The sequence below is a fragment of the Haemorhous mexicanus genome, chromosome 3 (assembly GCF_027477595.1).
Source record: "Haemorhous mexicanus isolate bHaeMex1 chromosome 3, bHaeMex1.pri, whole genome shotgun sequence".
Classification (NCBI taxonomy): Eukaryota; Metazoa; Chordata; class Aves; order Passeriformes; family Fringillidae; genus Haemorhous; species Haemorhous mexicanus.
In genome coordinates, this window is record NC_082343.1 from 116,624,461 (window position 1) to 116,644,598 (window position 20,138).

At 47.0% G+C, this 20,138-nt stretch overlaps 1 protein-coding gene across 1 annotated transcript in view; it reads left to right on the top strand.

The window, feature by feature from the left end:
* Nucleotides 1-20,138, top strand: part of ELP3 (elongator acetyltransferase complex subunit 3) — a 95,218-nt gene that overhangs the window by 22,654 nt on the left and 52,426 nt on the right. The window contains exon 8 of the mRNA XM_059843141.1: nucleotides 14,999-15,160. Coding sequence (XP_059699124.1) covers nucleotides 14,999-15,160 — 162 coding nt within the window. The remainder of the gene's footprint in view (nucleotides 1-14,998; nucleotides 15,161-20,138) is intronic.

The window sequence follows — 20,138 nt, forward strand, 5'->3', positions numbered from 1 at the left end:
TAATCCTGGTGTTTGCAGTCACAGCTGGCTAATAATTTATTGCTGCAAGAAAAAAAAAAAAAAAACCAAACAAAAATAAAACCCAAAAAAAAACTTCTCTAAATTGCTGTTGCCGTGAACTTGATGGATGGGAGCTCAGAAAACACCGCAGGCTCCAAAAACCCAGCGGTGTGAGAAGGTCTTGTCAGGGTTTTTGGTTTTTTTTGTTCAATGTCCTTTTTTTTTTTTTGCTTCCTGAGCTAAGACAGGACCTGCTTGGATGTGTCTGAGAGCAGGCAGTGATTATGGCTTTTGGGATAATGACGCATTTATCAGCCCAGCATGGCAGGAGCGGAGCGTGGCTCCGGCCTGCTTGTCAGGAGTGGCAGGATCCCTCCAGACCTTGCCCAGAGGTCCTTGATGGAAGCTGTGAGGGAAATAAAAATAAACCAAACCACTTTTCCCTCTCCAGCAGCCTCTGTTCCCGCTCCTCGTTACAGCCAGGCGGTTAATTAGTCCATGCAAACATCCTGCTTGGATCGGGCCTGAAGTGGCTCTGAGCTGAGCCACTTGTGCTCCTGCTGGGCAATTTTTCCAAGGGTTTTCATTGATGGAGCCATTCCTAGGGATTAAAGCTTGGTAAAGACATGAAAAAAGAGAGTAAACAGGTATGTTTTAGGGGTTTTTTTACCTCAGAATGGATTGGGCGTAAAGTGTGTCTGAACGGAGCCACTTGTGCTCATGCTGGGCCATTTTTCAAGGAGATTTTGGTTGGCAGAGCCATTCCTTGTGGTAAAAATACTGAGAAAGAGAAGGAAACTGTTGTGTTTTGTGGTATAAATGTGATAAAAACATTGAGAAAGAGATGAAAACTGGTGTGGTTTAGGTTTTTTTACCTCAGAGTGGATTGGGCCTGAAGGGTGTCTGAACTGAGCCACTTGTGCTCGTGCTGGGCCTTTTCTTCTTGGGAGGGATTTTGGGTGGCAAAGCCATTCCTTGGGGTTAAAATGTGGTAAAAACATTGAGAAAGAGAAGGAAACTGTGTGTTTTATGGTAAAAATGTGGTAAAAACAATGAGAAAGAGAAGAAAACTGGTGTGTTCTAGGTTTTTTACCTCAGAATGGATGAGGCCAGAACTGTGTCTGAACTGAGCCACTTGTGCTGATGCTGGGCCTTTTTTTCTGAGGGTTTTTGGTTGTCAGAGCAATTCCTTGGGGGGTTAAAACATGGTAAAAATACTGAGAAATAGAAGCAAATGGGTGTGGTTTGTGTTTTTTACCTCAGAATGGGTTAGGCCTGAAGCCTGTCTGAACGGAGCTGCTTGTGCTCCTGCTGGGCAATTTTTCCAAGGGTTTTCATTGATGGAGCCATTCCTAGGGATTAAAACTTGGTAAAGACATGAAAAAAGAGAGTAAGCGGGTATGTTTTAGGGTTTTTTACCTCAGAATGGATTGGGCCTGAAGGGTGTCTGAACGGAGCCACTTCTGCTCATGCTGGGCCATTTTTCCAGAAGATTTTGGTTGGCAGAGCCATTCCTTGTGGTAAAAATACTGAGAAAGAGAAGGAAACTGTTGTGTTTTGTGGTATAAATGTGATAAAAACATTGAGAAAGAGAAGAAAACTGGTGTGGTTTAGGTTTTTTTACCTCAGAATGGTTCAGGCCTGAAGGGTGTCTGAACTGAGCCACTTGTGCTCGTGCTGGGCCTTTTCTTCTTGGGAGGGATTATGGGTGGCAAAGCCATTCCTTGGGGTTAAAATGTGGTAAAAACATTGAGAAAGAGAAGGAAAGGGGTGTGTTTTATGGTAAAAATGTGGTAAAAACAATGAGAAAGAGAAGAAAACTGGTGTGTTCTAGGTTTTTTACCTCAGAATGGATGAGGCCAGAACTGTGTCTGAACTGAGCCACTTGTGCTGATGCTGGGCCTTTTTTTCTGAGGGTTTTTGGTTGTCAGAGCAATTCCTTGGGGGTTAAAACATGGTAAAAATACTGAGAAAGAGAAGCAAATGGGTGTGGTTTGTGTTTTTTACCTCAGAATGGGTTAGGCCTGAAGCCTGTCTGAACGGAGCCGGAGCCGCTTGTGCTCCTGCTGGGCAATTTTTCCAAGGGTTTTCATTGATGGAGCCATTCCTAGGGATTAAAACTTGGTAAAGACATGAAAAAAGAGTAAACAGGTATGTTTTAGGGGGTTTTTACCTCAGAATGGATTGGGCCTGAAGGGTGTCTGAACGGAGCCACTTCTGCTCATGCTGGGCCATTTTTCCAGAAGATTTTGGTTGGCAGAGCCATTCCTTGTGGTAAAAATACTGAGAAAGAGAAGGAAACTGTTGTGTTTTGTGGTATAAATGTGATAAAAACATTGAGAAAGAGATGAAAACTGGTGTGGTTTAGGTTTTTTTACCTCAGAGTGGATTGGGCCTGAAGGGTGTCTGAACTGAGCCACTTGTGCTCGTGCTGGGCCTTTTCTTTTTGGGAGGGATTTTGGGTGGCAAAGCCATTCCTTGGGGTTAAAATGTGGTAAAAACAATGAAAAAGGGAAGAAAGTGTGTGTGTTTTATGGGTTAAAGTGGTAAAAACATTGAGAAAGTGAAAAAAACTGGTGTGTTCTAGGTTTTTTACCTCAGAATGGATGAGGCCAGAAAGTGTCTCTGAACTGAGCCACTTGTGCTGATGCTGGGCAATTGTTCCACGGGTTTTGGGTGGCAAAGCCATTCCTTGGGGTTAAAATGTGGCAAAAACATGGAGAAAGAGAAGGAAAAAGAGAAGGAAATGGCTGTGTGTTAGGGTTTTTACCTCAGAATGGATTGGGCTTGAAGTGTCTCTGAAATGAGCCGCTTGTGCTGGGCCCTTTTTTCCGAGGGTTTTGTGGTAGTAGAGCCATTCCTTGAAGGTTAAAATGTGATAAAAACAATGAAAAAGAGAAGGAAGGGGCTGTGTTTTATGGGTTAAAATGTGGTAAAAACATTGAGAAATAGAAGAAGACTGGTGTGTTGTAGGGTTTTTACCTGAAAATGGATTGGGCCTGAAGTATCTCTGAACTGAGCCACTTGTGCTCATGCTGGGCCTTTTTTTCAGAGGGTTTTTCAGTGGCAAAGCCATTTCTTGGGGTTAAAATGTGGTAAAAATACTGAGAAAGAGAAAATAACTGGTGTGGTTTAGGTTTTTAGCTCAGAATGGGTTAGGCCTGAAGTGTGTTTGAACTGAGACACTTCTGATCATCCCGTGTCTTTTCTTCTTGGGAGGGATTTCAGGTGGCAGAGAGATTCCTTGGGGTTAAAATGTGGTAAAGACATTGAGAAAGTGAAAATTACTGGTGTGTTCCAGGTTTTTTACCTCAGAATGGTTCAGGCCTGAAGGGTGTCTGAACTGAGCCACTTGTGCTCGTGCTGGGCCTTTTTTCCAGAGGGTTTTTTCGTAGTAGAGCCATTCCTTGGGGGTTAAAACGTGGTAAAAATAGTGAGACATAGAAGAAAACAAGTGTGTTTGATGGTTTTTACCTCAGAATGGATTGGGCTCTGAACTGAGCCACTTCTGCTGATCCTGTGCCTTTTCTTCTTGGGAGAAATTTTGGGTGGCAGAGCAATTCCTTGGGGTAAAAATGTGGTCAATATACTGAGAAAGAGAAAATAATAGATGTGGTTTGGGTTTTTACCTCAGAGTGAGTGAGGCGTGAGTGTCTCTGAGCTAAGCCACTTCCACTCATGTTTTGCCTTTTTTTCTGAGGTTTTTTTGGTAGTAGAGCCATTGCTTGGGGTTAAAATGTGGTAAAAATACTGAGACATGGATGAAAACAAGTGTGTTTGAGGGTTTCTTTACCTCAGAGTGGATTTGGCTTGAAGTGTGTCTGAACTGAGCCACTTGTGCTGGGCCTTTTCTTTTGGGGAGGGATTTTGGATGGCAGAGCCATTCCTTGCGGGTTAAAATGAGGTGAAAATACTGAAAAAGAGAAAATAACTGGTGTGTTGTAGGGTTTTAACCTCAGAATAGGTTAGGCCTGAAGTGTCTCTGAACTGAGCCACTTCCCCTCATGTTTTGCCTTTTTTTCTGAGGTTTTTTTGGTAGTAGAGCCATTCCTTGGAGGTAAAATGTGGTAAAAACATTGAGAAAGAGTAGAAAACTGGTGTGTTGCAGGATTTTTTACCTCAGAGAGAATTCCATAGTGGATTTTAAACCAAGTGACACAGCAGGAGGGAGCAGAATTATCTGTTGGTGGCATCTCATGGAGGAAAAAAAAAGTTGTTCTCCCTTATCTTTTAGCAGGCATAGATACTGTTACCTTATCAAAAGTGGAAAATGGTGTTTTAGTCAATAAATGGCTGTATTTTCAGTAGCTTTTTTTCAGGATTTGAAAGCTTGAACCTTGGCTGCTAAGAAACCAAACTGCTCTGTCGTAGTCTTGGTGCTGGTGATAAAGAAAGCACTGAAATGTTGTAATAAAAGTGTTGTAATAAAAAGGGAGCAGCAGAAAGTCAAATTATTGGCATTTGAGCTTTCAGAAATGCCTGCTCTGGGCAATCATCAAACCTGCAGCTTTTGAAACATGTCAGCTGAGTAAGATGCCACCTGCTTTGTCAGAATATTCCCTGATTCTGGGTTTATTCGCAGGGAATTGTGGCTGCTGAATGAATTCTTGCAGGCTGTGTCTCACAGGCTGCCCTGTGATAGAGCAGAGTTGGTAAAGATCAGGATCAAGGAGGTAATTAAGGAATGGGTGAGGATGTGGTGGATGAGATCCTCGTGGGTTATAGTGACAGTTTTCCCTTCAGAAACCCGTGGGGTCATCTTGGGGCTTAATTCTGCATTTATGGATGTCACTGAGCAGTGTCACTGTGACACCCTGGCCTGTGCTGCTGCTGCTGCTGCTGCTGTTCAAGGGCACCAGAAGGGCTTTATTTAGGACATGTTAAATCTGTTTGAGGTGCTGGATGGTCCCAGACTTTGCTCTTCCCCAGGTTAGGACCAGGAACTTTCCTGGCCCAGGACTCTTTGGTCACTGGTTAAAATTCTTGATTTTTGTCACCCACCCCTCCAAACATTCCAGTCTTTCCACAGACTCTGAGGGTCTTTTCTAAGGACATTTCTGTCCTCCAGGAGGGACATGCAGGGGCTGTGGCATGTCCAGGGAGGGGTTTGGAGCCCCAGGAGCAGCTGAGGGAGCTGGGAAAGGGGCTCAGCCTGGAGAGAAGGAGGCTCCAGAGGGAATTTTCCTCTCTGGAATTCCCTGACAGAGAGGGAGGGGACAGCCAGGTGGGATCAGGATTTCTCCCAGGGAACTGGGACAGGAGGAGAGGGAACAGCCTCAAGCTGTTCCAGGGCAGATTCAGGTTGGATATTGGGAACAATTCCTGCCTGGAAAGGGCTGTCCAGCCCTGGACTGGAATCCCCATCCCTGGAGGGATTGAAAATCCCTGTGGATGTGGCACTTGGGGACATGGATCAGTGGTGGCCTTGGCAGTGCTGGGGCATAGTGGGACTCCATGATCCTGGAGGTCTTTTCAAACTGAAATAATTAAGTTTGCAAATGTTTGCTGGTTTGTTTTTGTCTGGGTTTTATTTTTGGGGATAGACCAAGGGAGGCTGAGCAGCTTCCCCTGCCCAGCTGTGACCACTCACAGCTGGATTTGGGTTTGGAGCACCACTTCTTGTGGGAATTGGGATCCAGTCCATTACCAACAGCAGCAATATGAACACCCCCATGATTTATTCCATCTTTGCCTCCAGGAATCACAAAATCCTGGAATGGTTTGGGCAGGAAGGGACCCTGAAGCCCACCCTGTTCCACCCCCTGCCATGGCCAGGGACACCTTCCACAGGACCAGGTGGAAGCCCAACCTGGCCTTGGACACTTCCAGGGCTGGAGAAGTGCTGGAATGTCCTGCAGGCAATTTTTTGGGGTGGCTGAGTTGGTTCAGATCCTTCTTTCCAATTTTATGGGGTGGATGGGTTGGTTTAGATCCTTCCAATTTTTTGGAGTGGCTGAGTTGGTTTAGATAATTCTTTCCAATTTTTTGGGGTGGCTGATTTGGTTTAGATCCTTTACAATTTTTTGTGGTGGGTGAGTAGGTTTAGATCCTCTTTCCAATTTTTTGGGGTGGGCGAGTTAGTTTAGATCCTTCTTTCCAATTTTTTGTGGTGGCTGAGTTGGTTTAGATCCTTTCCAATTTTATGGGGTGGCTGAGTTGTTTAGATCCTTTCCAATTTTATGGGGTGGATGGGTTGGTTCAGATCCTTCTTTCCAATTTTATGGGGTGGATGGGTTGGTTTAGATCCTTCTTTCCAATTTTTTGGGGTGGCTGAGTTGATTTAGATAATTCTTTCCAAGTTTTGGGGTGGATGAGTTAGTTTAGATCCTTCTTTCCAATTTTATGGGGTGGCTGAGTTGGTTTAGATCCTTTCCAATTTTATGGGGTGGCTGATTTGGTTTAGATCCTTTCCAATTTTATGGGGTGGCTGATTTGGTTTAGATCCTTTCCAAGTTTTTGGGGTGGATGGGTTGGTTCAGATCCTTCTTTCCAAGTTTTTGGGGTGGCTGAGTTACTTTAGATCCTTCTTTCCTAAACATTTTCTGGTGATCGCTTCGCTTCTGCCTTTGATCCTCTTCTTCTTGCAGCTTCTGCTGCTTCTTGCACCTCTTCCTGATCTTTTTTTTGTGCTTTTTTCTGCTCTGTGCTTCTCCAAGATCAGTAAGCCAGAGAGGAAGGTTAAAGGTGTGACATTCTCAGCCTGAGCCCACCTGCGCTGCTGCCGGAGCCGGAGCTCTCTGCGCTCCTCGGCGCCGCCTGGCTCCCGGCCATGCCCATCCCGGCCCGGGATTTGGGATTTGGGATTTGGGATTTGGGAAGCTGCCCCGGCCGGCTGTGAATAATTGAGTCTTTGATCTTCAGGACTCTCAGCTGACGAGGCTTTTGTGTGGAGAGCAGAGTTTAATGGAGAGGCTTTGTTAACAGAGCCGTTTTCTCTCTGAAGGAGAAAGTGTTCCAGACCCCGTGTCTGGTGGAGGAGTAGCTGCCTTGTAGATGGAAAAAAAATGAGTTTATTTAAGAGGCAGGTTCTGATTTAAAGGTCTGTTCAATGCAGCGGCGTTCTGTGCAAATTCACTCAAGATTTGCCAGTGATTAAAATTAATTATCTCACCTTTATTTCCCTCTGTTTCAGACAGTGCTGTAATCACTGACTTCACAAAATCCGTCTGCACAAATCTTTTTAAGGCTTCTGTGGATCTTAATTTGCATGACTTGGCAGCTGCCTCGTTTGCATAATGAACCTCTGTGGTCAGCCTATTATTAAAATTGCCCCTCTCTCATCTCGTGCTGTTCCCTTGTCTGGATTCCTGATTATTCCTGGGGTGATGCGGGGGATCCTCAGCAGTGCCGTGGTACAAACACCAAATCATTCTGTATTCCAGGGAGGGAGGGGAAATATTCCAAGGGGTTTGCTGGTGCTTGAGAAGGTAAAATCCATCTCCTGTGGAGCCAGGCTGGGAGAGCTGGGAATGTTCACGTGAGAAGGGATCCAGGGAATCCTCGGGGCACCTTCCTGAGCCTAAAGGGGATCCAGGAGAGCTGGAATTTGGGAAAGGGCTGAAGGGCCAGGACACAGGGAATGGCTTCCCACTGGGAATGGGGAGCTTGGGGTGGGATTTGAGAAAGAATTCCTGGCTGGGCTGGAATTCCCAGAGAATTCCTGGGTCCCTGGGAGTGCCCAAGGAAAGGCTGGAGCACCCTGGGATAGCAGGAGGTGTCAGGGTTGGAATGGGATGGGATTGAAGGTCCCTTCCCACCCAACCCAGGCTGGAATTCCAGCATTCCGTGGCATGGGAAGCCAGCAGAGAGGATGGAACCCCAGGCTGCAGGAATTGCTCTTCCAGCAAGTTGGATCCTGCAGTTTGGGACAGTGGGAAAATTCCCATGGAAGGGGCTGGGACAGGAGGAGCTTGAGGGTCCCTGAAGGAGGGGAGGGAGGAATTCCCACCCCAGACCCTTCCCTTCCTGACCTTTTCCCAGCACAGGGATGAAGCAAGGAGGAAGAAGTGGGATTTGCACAGGGGAAAAACTCCTCTCCAGATTTCAGGAGAAATCCCAACGTAGCTGGGAAAGGGGAGATGGGTGGGAATTCCTGGCAGGGCTGGAATTCCCAGAGAATCCCTGGATCCCTAGGGGTGTCCAAGGAAAGGTTGGAGCACCCTGGGAACGTGGGAGGTGCTTGGGTTGGAATGGATGGGATTGCAGGTCCATGAATCCCACCCAGAGCATTCCAGGATTGTGGAATTCCATGGTCCTGGGTGGGCTCTCAGCTCAGGTCCATGGAGTCCAATTAGTAAAGTTCAATCAGTAATTCTTCATCAGGTCTTCACCTTTCGTGTCTGGGTGTCCTGAAGTCCCTCCCTTCAGAGCTCTCCGTGTTCACTCCCCAGATTTTCCTGCTTGGAAAGAGGCAATTCCCTCTCCCCATCAGCAGGGGATCCCTGCAGGATCTGTGGCTGGAGCTCTGCTGTTCCTAAAGATCCCCTGCTGGCAAATCCATCGTGTCCACTGCCGCCCTGAATCCTGGTGGATTCCTGATGGCAGTGGACATGATAAATCCTGGATCCTGAGCTCACAGGGCTGGGCAGAAATAGGGAATATCCCTGAAATCCTGCAGGAGCTCTGACCCAGAGCCCAGCACAACGTTTCACCCATTCCGCGGATTTCCAAAGCGGAAAATGATTGTCACTGACCCCGGCGGTTTCTAATGGGATTCTGCTGTTTCTGCCCCTGGGCTGGTGTTTAAAATCGTGTTCAAATCCTCATTTCTCAGGGCTGGCAGCAGCCATCCATCCCAGAGCTGGGATTTATCCCTATAAATCCACGGCCCGTGGTAAACCGCAACAGGATGGAAAAAACATCCAGCAGTTTTTCTAGGAACGGGGCAGCATTCTATTCTGAGCAGCGCCAGAAACCTCTGGAAAAAAATATTTTGGGTTGAAGTCACAGAATCATGAGCTTTCTGTGTGATTCAGCAGCCAAATTACCCCTGACTGCATAAATAGTGGGAAATTGGATGGGAATAGGCAAATCGTGTCCCAGCTGGATGCGGCTGCGGCGCGGCTGCGGAGCTGGGCGGCTTTTTTTGGTAGCAGAAGGGCCACAAAAAGCTGAGAAGAGGGGTGGGGATGATGCAAGAATTCCAATTTGGGAGCAGGGATATGGCATGGGAAAAGGATGAGCTTTGAGGGCCCTTCCAAGCCAAGCCATCCTGGGATTTTGGGAATGATGAATGGACAGGAGACAAAAGTCCTTGGGTCTGACTGCCTGATTCCTCAATGGAAGCACAAACTAAAATTTAGGAGAGTCCTGGAGGGAATTTTGTTGGATTGTTGGCAGAGAGATGGAGAGGGACAAGGGGGGAATGGCTTCCCACTGGGAAAGGGGAGGTTTGGGTGGGGTTTGGGAAGGAATTCCTGGCTGGGCTGGAATTCCCAGAGAATCCCTGGGAGTGTTCAAGGAAAGGTTGGAGCACCCTGGGATTGGGATGGGATGGGATTGCAGGTCCATGGATCCCATCCCAAACCATTCTGGAATTCTGGGATCCAGGACACTCGGGATCCATCCTGAGGGATTTTTATGGAATTTGGGGATGGAGAAGGGAAGGGAGACCCATCCTGGAGTCCCCAGTTCCCAGGGAAGCCCCTGGATCCCAAAATTCCTTCATGGAGAGGAGTTGGGATGGGGATGGATCCAATGCCAGGCTGGGAGAGCTGGGAATGGAGGGAATTCCCTGGCAAAGGGAATTGGGAAGGAATTCCTGGGGTACTGCAGTGATCCCAAAAAAACCCCAAATCCCAAAAAACCTCCCAATCCCCACCCAAAAATCCTCAGAATAATAGGAAAAAATTCCTCCCTGTGAGGGTGGGGAGGCCCTGGAGTTGAATTCTCAGGGAATTTTTGGCTGCCCCATCCCTGGAAGTTTCCAAGTCCAGCTTGGAGCCACCTGGGATGGTGGAAGGTGCCTGAAATGATCTCTAAGGTCCCTTCCAACCCAAACCATTCTGGAATTTTGGGATTCAAAAGCTTTTCCCACTGATGAAGGTGTTATTCCACTTTTCCTATTTTTTTTTTTTCCTCTGCTGACTGGAAAATTTCTGTCTGGGATCTGACCATGCTTTCAACTGAGAGATCCTCACAGTTTGGTTAAAAAACCCCTTCAATCCTTGATTTAAACCCAGGTTTTGGAGATGCCCTGCTCCAGCATTTCCTGCCCTTCCCAGCTCACTCCTGGCACTGGAAAATGTGAAAATTGAATACAAAACAGCATCAGATCGATTTTTTTTCCCTTTTTAATAAAATATCAAATGTAATTTAGTTGTATAATGCAGCTTTGTGCTGGATAATAATACCCAGCTCAGCTTTTCGGGGCACTCTGTGATAATTCCCTCCAGAAAATGGCAGGTTATGTAAATCCACTAAAGCTTTTAATTCCTGTCCACTTCTGATTTTTCTCGTGTTTGGCTTCTAAACCAATAAAATCCCTGCCTTTGGTGTCAGGTTTGGAATGAAATAGACTTTCCTTTTGCAGATGTTGAATATCCAAGTGAACCTTTTGAATTCAAGAGCGGAGAAAAAACCACAAAAAAATCAAATTTCTCTTTCTTTCTTCTGGAAATGAGGGTCATTTAATTATTTTTATCTCCTTTCTGTATTTCCACCCTGATTTTTTGGTGTTCATAGCAGCAGGTACCCTTTGTCCCAAGTTATCTGAAGACTTTTTTATTTTTTCCCCCCCTCTTTCACTCCAATTTCTCTCTTTTAATTTTTGCAAATCACGTCTTGCAAAGTGGGTGTTTGGGAGTCTGCTGTTAATGAATCACACTTTGGCAATGTTTTCCCTGACATTGTGATAAACAATTGCTGCTCTTGGGCTGTCAGATTAGTGAGCCACAAACTTGGAAATGTTTCACTGAGTTTTTATTTGATTTTTTTTTTTTTTTAATTCTTCTTTTGACAGCCTGTCCCCCAAATATCTCAGTATTTTTATAGATTTGAACAGTTTGAAGGGAGTTCATAATTTTTTAATGAGTCTGAACCCACTTGGGGATTTTTTTTTGAAGTTTGAAGGATTTTGAGCAGGTTTTTTTTGGGGGGGAAATTGTGTTTTGTGCTGCTCTGAGAGCTTTATTTCCATTCAAAAATTTCCAGCAGTGTGATGATGAATCTTTCCAGACTCCTAAGAAAGAGCTGAACTTAGTCATCCTTTCAATTTGGGCTTGCAGGTATGAGAATAACATCCTCTGTTCCTCAAGGTGTCCCCTCTTGCACCAGCATTTCCTGTGAACACCCAAAAATCATCCTGTGGGGCCATTAGAGAGACTGATCTCCCCATCCATATCCTGCTCTGGGACTCAGCCAGCTTTCCTCTGCACTCCCAAAAGAACTTTCTCCTCTTCCTGCTGTCCATTTGTGCTCCTGGGCTGCAGCTTTGCTACAAAATCACCTCCAAGTTCTGGGAAAAAGCTGCAGGGAGTTGATTCCCCTGTGGAAAGGAAAGAGATCGATGATTTCCTTTTGTGAATTTCAGTTTGGGTTCTTTTTTTCCCTTTTTCCTCTCTCACAGATCAGTGACTTCCCATTTGTCATCAGGAGTGGGGTGCTTTACCAGCTGGAGTAATTAGTCTTCGTTAGACCTCCAGTGATAAAGGGCACAAAAGGAGAAACAAAAAGTCCAGAAAAAATTTGGGTTTTGTCAGATTCCTTCAGTGAGGCTGGGAACTGCTCACTCCCAAAGGGATTTGTGGGATTTTTCATGGATATCCTTGTGAATTCCCTCCAGGCTGCCACGGTTCTCTGTGACCCAAAACAACCCCCAGACTGTATTAATTACAACCCTAATTAATTAACACGACCCAGATTGTATTAATGTGTATTTCTGTGCATCGTTTCACCCACGGATCACCAAAACACCACAGGAAATTGAACCTTTAATCCTTAAAATTCCTCACCTGGAAGATGCCAGAAACCCTTTCTGAGTTCCCTTAAACTCCAAACCTGCTGGATTTTACCCAGGGATGGGATTTTTCCCTTCAGGAGAGGAGGAAAGGTTAAATTTTAACCTTTAATCCTTCAAAGGACACCAGAAACTCTTCCCCAGTTCATTTGAAACCCAAAACTGGTGGATTTTACCCAAGGATGGGATTTTTCCATGCAGGAGAGGAGGAAATGTAAAATTGAACCTTTAATCCTTAAAATTCCTCACTTGCAAGATGCCAGAAACTCTTCCTGAGTTCCCTTAAACCCCAAAACTCATGGATTTTACCCAGGGATGGGATTTTTCCCTTCAGGAGAGGAGGAAAGGTTAAATTTTAACCTTTAATCCTTCAAAGGACACCAGAAACTCTCCCCAGGTTCACTTGAAACCCAAACCTGCTGGATTTTACCCAGGGATGGGATTTTTACTTGCAGGAGAGGAGTAAAGGTTGAATTTTACCCTTTAATCCTTCAAAGGATGCCAGAAACTCTCCCAAGTTCACTTAGAACCCAAAACTGCAAAATTTTACCCAAGGATGGGATTTTTCCATGCAGGAGAGGAGGAAATGTAAAATTTAATCTTTAATCCTTAAAATTCCTCACCTGGAAGATGCCAGAAACTCTTCCTGAGTTCCCTTAAACCCCAAAACTCATGGATTTTACCCAGGGATGGGATTTTTACTTGCAGGAGAGGAGGAAAGGTTAAATTTTACCCTTTAATCCTTCAAAGGACACCAGAAACTCTCCCCAAGTTCACTTAGAACCCAAAACTGGTGGATTTTACCCAGGGATGGGATTTTTCCATGCAGGAGAGGAGGAAATGTAAAATTTAACCTTTAGTCCTTAAAATTCCTCACCTGGAAGATGCCAGAAAGTCTTCTCTAGTTCACTTGAAACCCAGAATTGGTGGATTTTACCCAGGGATGGGATTTTTCCCTTCAGGAGAGGAGGAAAGGTTAAATTTTAACCTTTAATCCTTCAAAGGACACCAGAAACTCTCCCAAGTTCACTTAGAACCCAAACCTGATGGATTTTACCCAGGGATGGGATTTTTCTGGGCAGGTACTCAGAGAGGAATAAATGTTAAATTTTACCCTTTAATCCTTAAAAACCTTCACCTGGAAGACCCCAGAAACTCTTCCCCAGTTCATTTGAAACCCAAAACTGGTGGATTTTACCCAGGGATGGGATTTTTCCATGCAGGAGAGGAGGAAATGTAAAATTTAACCTTTAATCCTTAAAATTCCTCACCTGCAAGATGCCAGAAACCCTTCCTGAGTTCCCTTAAACCCCAAAACTCATGGATTTTACCCAGGGATGGGATTTTTACTTGCAGGAGAGGAGGAAAGGTTAAATTTTAACCTTTAATCCTTCAAAGGACACCAGAAACTCTCCCAAGTTCACTTAAAACCCAAAACTGGTGGATTTTACCCAGGGATGGGATTTTTACTTGCAGGAGAGGAGGAAATGTAAAATTGAACCTTTAATCCTTAAAATTCCTCACCTGGAAGATGCCAGAAACCCTTCCTGAGTTCCCTTAAACCCCAAAACTCATGGATTTTACCCAGGGATGGGATTTTTACTTGCAGGAGAGGAGGAAAGGTTGAATTTTAACCTTTAATCCTTCAAAGGACACCAGAAACTCTCCCAAGTTCACTTAGAACCCAAAACTCATGGATTTTACCCAGGGATGGGATTTTTCTGGGCAGGTACTCAGAGAGGAATAAATGTTAAATTTTAACCTTTAATCCTTAAAAACCTCCCCTTTAAGACCCCAGAAACTCTTCCCCAGTTCATTTGAAACCCAAAACTTGTAAATTTTACCCAAGGATGGGATTTTTCCATGCAGGAGAGGAGGAAATGTAAAATTTAATCTTTAATCCTTAAAATTCCTCACCTGGAAGATGCCAGAAACTCTTCCTGAGTTCACTTAGAACCCAAAACTGGTAAATTTTACCCAAGGATGGGATTTTTCCATGCAGGAGAGGAGGAAATGTAAAATTGAACCTTTAATCCTTAAAATTCCTCACCTGGAAGATGCCAGAAACTCTTCTTGAGTTCACTTGAAACCCAGAATCGGTGGATTTTACCCAGGGATGGGATTTTTCCCTTCAGGAGAGGAAGAAAGGTTGAATTTTAACCTTTAATCCTTCAAAGGACACCAGAAACTCTCCCAAGTTCACTTAGAACCCAAAACTGGTGGATTTTACTCAGGGATGCGATTTTTCTGGGCAGGTACTCAGAGAGGAATAAATGTTAAATTTTAACCTTTAATCCTTAAAAACCTTCACCTGGAAGACCCCAGAAACTCTTCCCCAGTTCATTTGAAACCCAAACCTGCAAAATTTTACCCAGGGATGGGATTTTTCCATGCAGGAGAGGAGGAAATGTAAAATTGAACCTTTAATCCTTAAAATTCCTCACCTGGAAGATGCCAGAAACCCTTCCTGAGTTCCTTTAAACCCCAAAACTGGTGGATTTTACCCAGGGATGGGATTTTTACTTGCAGGAGAGGAGGAAAGGTTAAATTTTAACCTTTAATCCTTCAAAGGACACCAGAAACTCTCCCAAGTTCACTTTGAACCCAAAACTGGTGGATTTTACCCAGGGATGGGATTTTTACTTGCAGGAGAGGAGGAAATGTAAAATTTAACCTTTAATCCTTAAAATTCCTCACCTGGAAGATGCCAGAAACTCTTCCTGAGTTCACTTGAAACCCAGAATTGGTGGATTTTACCCAGGGATGGGATTTTTCCCTTCAGGAGAGGAGGAAAGGTTAAATTTTAACCTTTAATCCTTCAAAGGACACCAGAAACTCTCCCAAGTTCACTTGAAACCCAAACCTGCTGGATTTTACCCAGGGATGGGATTTTTCTGGGCAGGTACTCGGAGAGGAATAAATGTTAAATTTTAACCTTTAATCCTTAAAAACCCTGACCTGGAACACGCCAGAAACTTCTCCCAAGTTCCCTTAAACCCCAAAACTGGTGGATTTTGACCAGAAATGGGATTCTCCCTGCAGGTACTCGGAGAGGAGCCTGACCAAGTGCGTGGGGATCACCATCGAGACGCGGCCGGACTATTGCCTGCGGCCCCACCTGAGCTCCATGCTGGCCTACGGCTGCACCCGCCTGGAGATCGGCGTGCAGAGCGTCTACGAGGACGTGGCCAGGGACACCAACAGGTCAGGGGCACCATCCCGGGGCAGGGACACCACCCCAGCTGGCAAGGGACACCATCCCAGGGCAGGGACACCACCCCAGCTGGCCAGGGACACCAACAGGTCAGGGGCACCATCCCGGGGCAGGGACACCATCCCAGCTGGCCAGGGACACCAACAGGGCAAGGACACCATCCCGGGGCAGGGACACCATCCCGGGGCAGGGACACCATCCCGGGGCAGGGACAGCATCCCAGGACAGGGACACCAGCCCAGGGCAGGGACACCATCCCAGGGCAGGGACACCAACAGGGCAGGGACACCATCCCGGGGCAGGGACACCAACAGGGCAGGGACACCAACAGGGCAGGGACACCACCCCAGCTGGCCAGGGACACCAGCGGGGCAGGGACGCCAGCGGGGCAGGGACACCAGCCCAGCTGGCCAGGGACACCATCCCAGCTGGCCAGGGACACCATCCCAGCTGGCCAGGGACACCATTCCAGGGCAGGGACACCATCCCGGGGCAGGGACACCATCCCAGCTGGCCAGGGACACCATTCCAGGGCAGGGACACCACCCCAGCTGGCCAGGGACACCAGTGGGGCAGGGACACCACCCCAGCTGACCTGGGACACCAGTGGGGCAGGGACACCACCCCAGCTGGCCAGGGACACCAACAGGTCAGGGGCACCAGCGGGGCAGGGACACCAACAGGTCAGGGGCACCAGCGGGGCAGGGACACCACCCCAGCTGGCCAGGGACACCAACAGGTCAGGGACACCACCCCAGCTGGCCAGGGACACCAACAGGTCAGGGGCACCAGCGGGGCAGGGACACCATCCCGTGGCAGGGACACCATCCCGGGTCAGGGACACCATTCCAGGTCAGGGACACCAACAGGGCAGGGACACCAACAGGGCAGGGACACCAACAGGTCAGGGACACCAACAGGGCAGGGACACCATCCCAGCTGGCCAGGGACACCAACAGGGCAGGGACACCATCCTGGGTCAGGGACACCATTCCCGGTCAGGGACACCAACAGGGCAGGGACAGCATCCCAGGGCAGGGACACCAACAGGTCACGGACACCATTCCAACTGACCAGGGACACCAGCAGGTCAGGGACACCATCCCAGGGCAGGGACACCATTCCAGCTGGCCAGGGACACCAACAGGTCAGGGACACCATCCCAGGGACACCAACAGGGCAGGGGCTCCATCCCAGGGAATCCCAGCTGGCCAGGGACACCAACAGGGCAGGGACAGCATTCCAGGGAGTCCCAACAGGTCAGGAACACCATTCCAGGGAATCCCAGCTGGTCAGGAACACCATTCCAGGGAATCCCAGCTGGTCAGGGACACCATCCCAGCTGGCCTGGGACACCATTCCAGGTCAGGAACACCATCCCAGCTGGCCTGGGACACCATTCCAGGTCAGGAACACCATCCCAGCTGGCCTGGGACACCATTCCAGGTCAGGAACACCATCCCAGCTGGCCTGGGACACCATTCCAGGTCAGGAGCACCATCCCAGCTGGCCTGGGACACCATTCCAAGAAATCCCAGCTGGCCTGGCTGGGATGGAGCTCAGTCCCAGCCCCTTCCATCTCACAGACTGTTCCAGGTCCTGTCCAGACTTTTCCTTGGACAGTCCCAGGGATTCTATGGGAATTCCAGCCCTGCCAGGAATTCCCACCCATCTCCCCTTTCCCAGCTACGTTGGGATTTCTCCTGAAATCTGGAGAGGAGTTTTTTCCCTGTGCAAATCCCACTTCTCCCTCCTTGCTTCATCCCTGTGCTGGGAAAAGGTCAGGAAGGGAAGGGTTTGGGGTGGGAATTCCTCCCTCCCCTCCTTCAGGGACCCTCAAGCTCCTCCTGTCCCAGCCCCTTCCATGGGAATTTTCCCACTGTCCCAAACTGCAGGATCCAACTTGCTGGAAGAGCAATTCCTGCAGCCTGGGGTTCCATCTTCTCTGCTGGCTTCCCATGCCACGGAATGCTGGAATTCCAGCCTGGGTTGGGTGGGAAGGGACCTTCAATCCCATCCCATTCCAACCCTGACACCTCCTGCTATCCCAGGGTGCTCCAACCTTTCCTTGGGCACTCCCCCAGGGACCCAGGAATTCTCTGGGAATTCCAGCCCAGCCAGGAATTCCTTCCCAAGCTCCCCATTCCCAGTGGGAATCCATTCCCTGTGTCCTGGCCCTCCATCTCTTATCCCAAGTCCCCCTCCAGCTCTCCTTTCCCTCTGGAAAAGGCTCTGAGGATTCCCTGGATCCTTCCCTTCTCCAGCTGGACATCCCCAGCTCTCCCAGCCTGGCACTGGATCCATCCCCATCCCAGCTCCTCTCTGGGACAGAATTTCAGGAATTCCCTGGGAACTGGGGACTCCAGGAAGGGTCTCCCTTCCTTTTTCCATCCCCAAATTCCATCAAAGTCCCTAGAGATGGATTCTGAGTGTCGTGGATCCCAGAATCCTGGATTGGGTTGGGATCCATGGACCTTCAGTCCCATCCCAGGGACACTTCCCACAATCCCAGGGTGATCCAGATCCACCCTGGGACACTCCCAGGGCTCCAAGGATCTCTAGGAATTCCAGCCCAGCCAGGAATTCCTTCCCAAGCTCCCCATTCCCAGTGGGAATCCATTCCCTGTGTCCTGGCCCTCCATCTCTTATCCCAAGTCCCCCTCCAGCTCTCCTTTCCCTCTGGAAAAGGCTCTGAGGATTCCCTGGATCCTTCCCTTCTCCAGCTGGACATCCCCAGCTCTCCCAGCCTGGCACTGGATCCATCCCCATCCCAGCTCCTCTCTGGGAAGGAATTTCAGGAATTCCCTGGGAATTGGGGACTCCAGGAAGGGTCTCCCTTCCTTTTTCCATCCCCAAATTCCATAAAAATCCCTGGGGATGGATCCGGAGTGTCCTGGATCCCAGAATCCTGGATTGGGTTGGGATCCATGGATCTGCAATCCCATCCCAGGGGCACTTCCCACCATCCCAGGGTGATCCAGATCCACCCTGGGACACTCCAAGGGCTCCAAGGATTTGTGGGAATCCTATCCCAGCCAGGAATTCTTTCCCAAATCCCACCCCAAGCTCCCCTTTCCCAGTGGAAGCCATTCCCTGGCTCCTGCCCTTCCATCCTCTCCCAATTTCCCGCTCTCCTGGAGCCCCTTCAGGCTCAGGAAGGGGCTCCAAGGATTCCCTGGATCCTTCTGGAACCCTCCAGCTCCTTTTCCTTGGCTCATTCCCATTGCACAGAGAATGTTGGAACATTTCATTCCTTTCCCTGCCAGAAGAAATTCACCCCAGCACCTCCCCAGCCTCCTTGGTGGGCAGAAATGGAATTTTGTGGATTTGACATTCCCCAGCAGGACAGAAAAGGAATTGTGATGTTTTCGTTGGGACTCAAATCCTTTTCTTGTGTTGTACATTTGGGTTTTTCAATGTGTTTTTTTCCTGGATTGTCCATCTCTTTTTTTTTTTAAATGTCTCTTCTTTCCCTTTTATGCTCTTTTTATTTTTAAATGTATTCATTCTTCTCTCTGTCTCACTTTTTTTTCAATGCATCCATTCTTTCCCTGCATTGTCCACCTCTTTTTGGTTTTATTTATTTATTTTCCCCTATGTTTTACTCTGTTTTATTGTCTCCATTCTTGTCCACCTCTTTTTGCTTTTATTTATTCATTCTTTCCCTGTGTTTCACTCTGTTTTATTGTCTCCACTCTTGTCCACCTCTTTTTGGTTTTATTTATTCATTCTTTCCCTATGTTTTACTCTGTTTTATTGTCTCCATTCTTGTCCACCTCTTTTTGGTTTTATTTATTCATTCTTTCCCTGTGTTTTACTCTGTTTTATTGTCTCCTTTCTTTCCCTGCATTGTCCACCTCTTTTTGGTTTTATTTACTAATTTCTTCCTGTGTTTACTCTCTTTCTTTTAATGTTTCCATTCTTTCCATGCATTGTCCACCTCTTTTTGCTTTTATTTACTAATTTCTTCCTGTGTTTTACTCTCTTTCTTTTAACGTTTCCATTCTTCCCATGCATTGTCCACCTCTTTTTGCTTTTATTTATTCATTTTTCCCTGTGCTGAACACCTCTGTTCCTAGTGACACCATAAATAAATTCAATTTTGGGAGGTAGAAGCCAGGGAGACCCTGCAGTTCCCACAGAAATCACAATTCACACCCCTTTTTTGGGGTGTTTTCCACCTTTTTCCCTCCCCCAGGTGCCTTTTTGGGACAGGAGTGCCCCTTGGGAGATTCCCCAAAGTCATTCCAGGCACACAGAATCCTTAGGGATTGCAAAAAAAAACCACATTTCCAGGAGGAAATAGAATTCATTCCTCGTCACTTTAGCCCAAAAAAGTTGTGCTCTGTAGGAAAATGTGAGATATTTTCTTCACCCCACCCCCAAAAAAAAATTATTTATTTGTTTCAAACCTGATAATTCTGAGATTTAAAAAAAAAAGCTTTTTTCCCCTTGTTTTTCATCAATCACAGGTAATGGCAGAGGGATCCTGGCTCTGTGGGCAGAGAACATTTCTGTCCATTCCAAACCAAAGCTGAAAACTTTGGGCATTTTCTGCTCAGAGACTCCAAGCAGGAATCCCAAAGGAGCTGGGATCTGGATGGTCCCAAACCCTGAGAAAATCCATTTATGAAGGATTTAAAACTCCTGCTTCCAGGTGGTTTCCTCCTCTGGACGTGGCAGGGTCTCACTCTTAGTCTGAATTATTACAATTAGCAGTTTTACAATGAATTCCTCATCAGCTCTTAAACCTCTTTTTATTTCCCCCTAAAAATCAATTTTTAAATCTTAAAATCCATTTTTCCCCAAAAAAATCCATTTTTAAATCTGAAAATCCATTTTTCCCCAAATATCCATTTTTAAATCTGAAAATCCATTTTTTCCCCAAAAAATCCATTTTTAAATCTGAAAATCCATTTTATTTTCCACCTCAAATTCCATTTTTCAAGGCTTTTCCCAGAGCTCCTT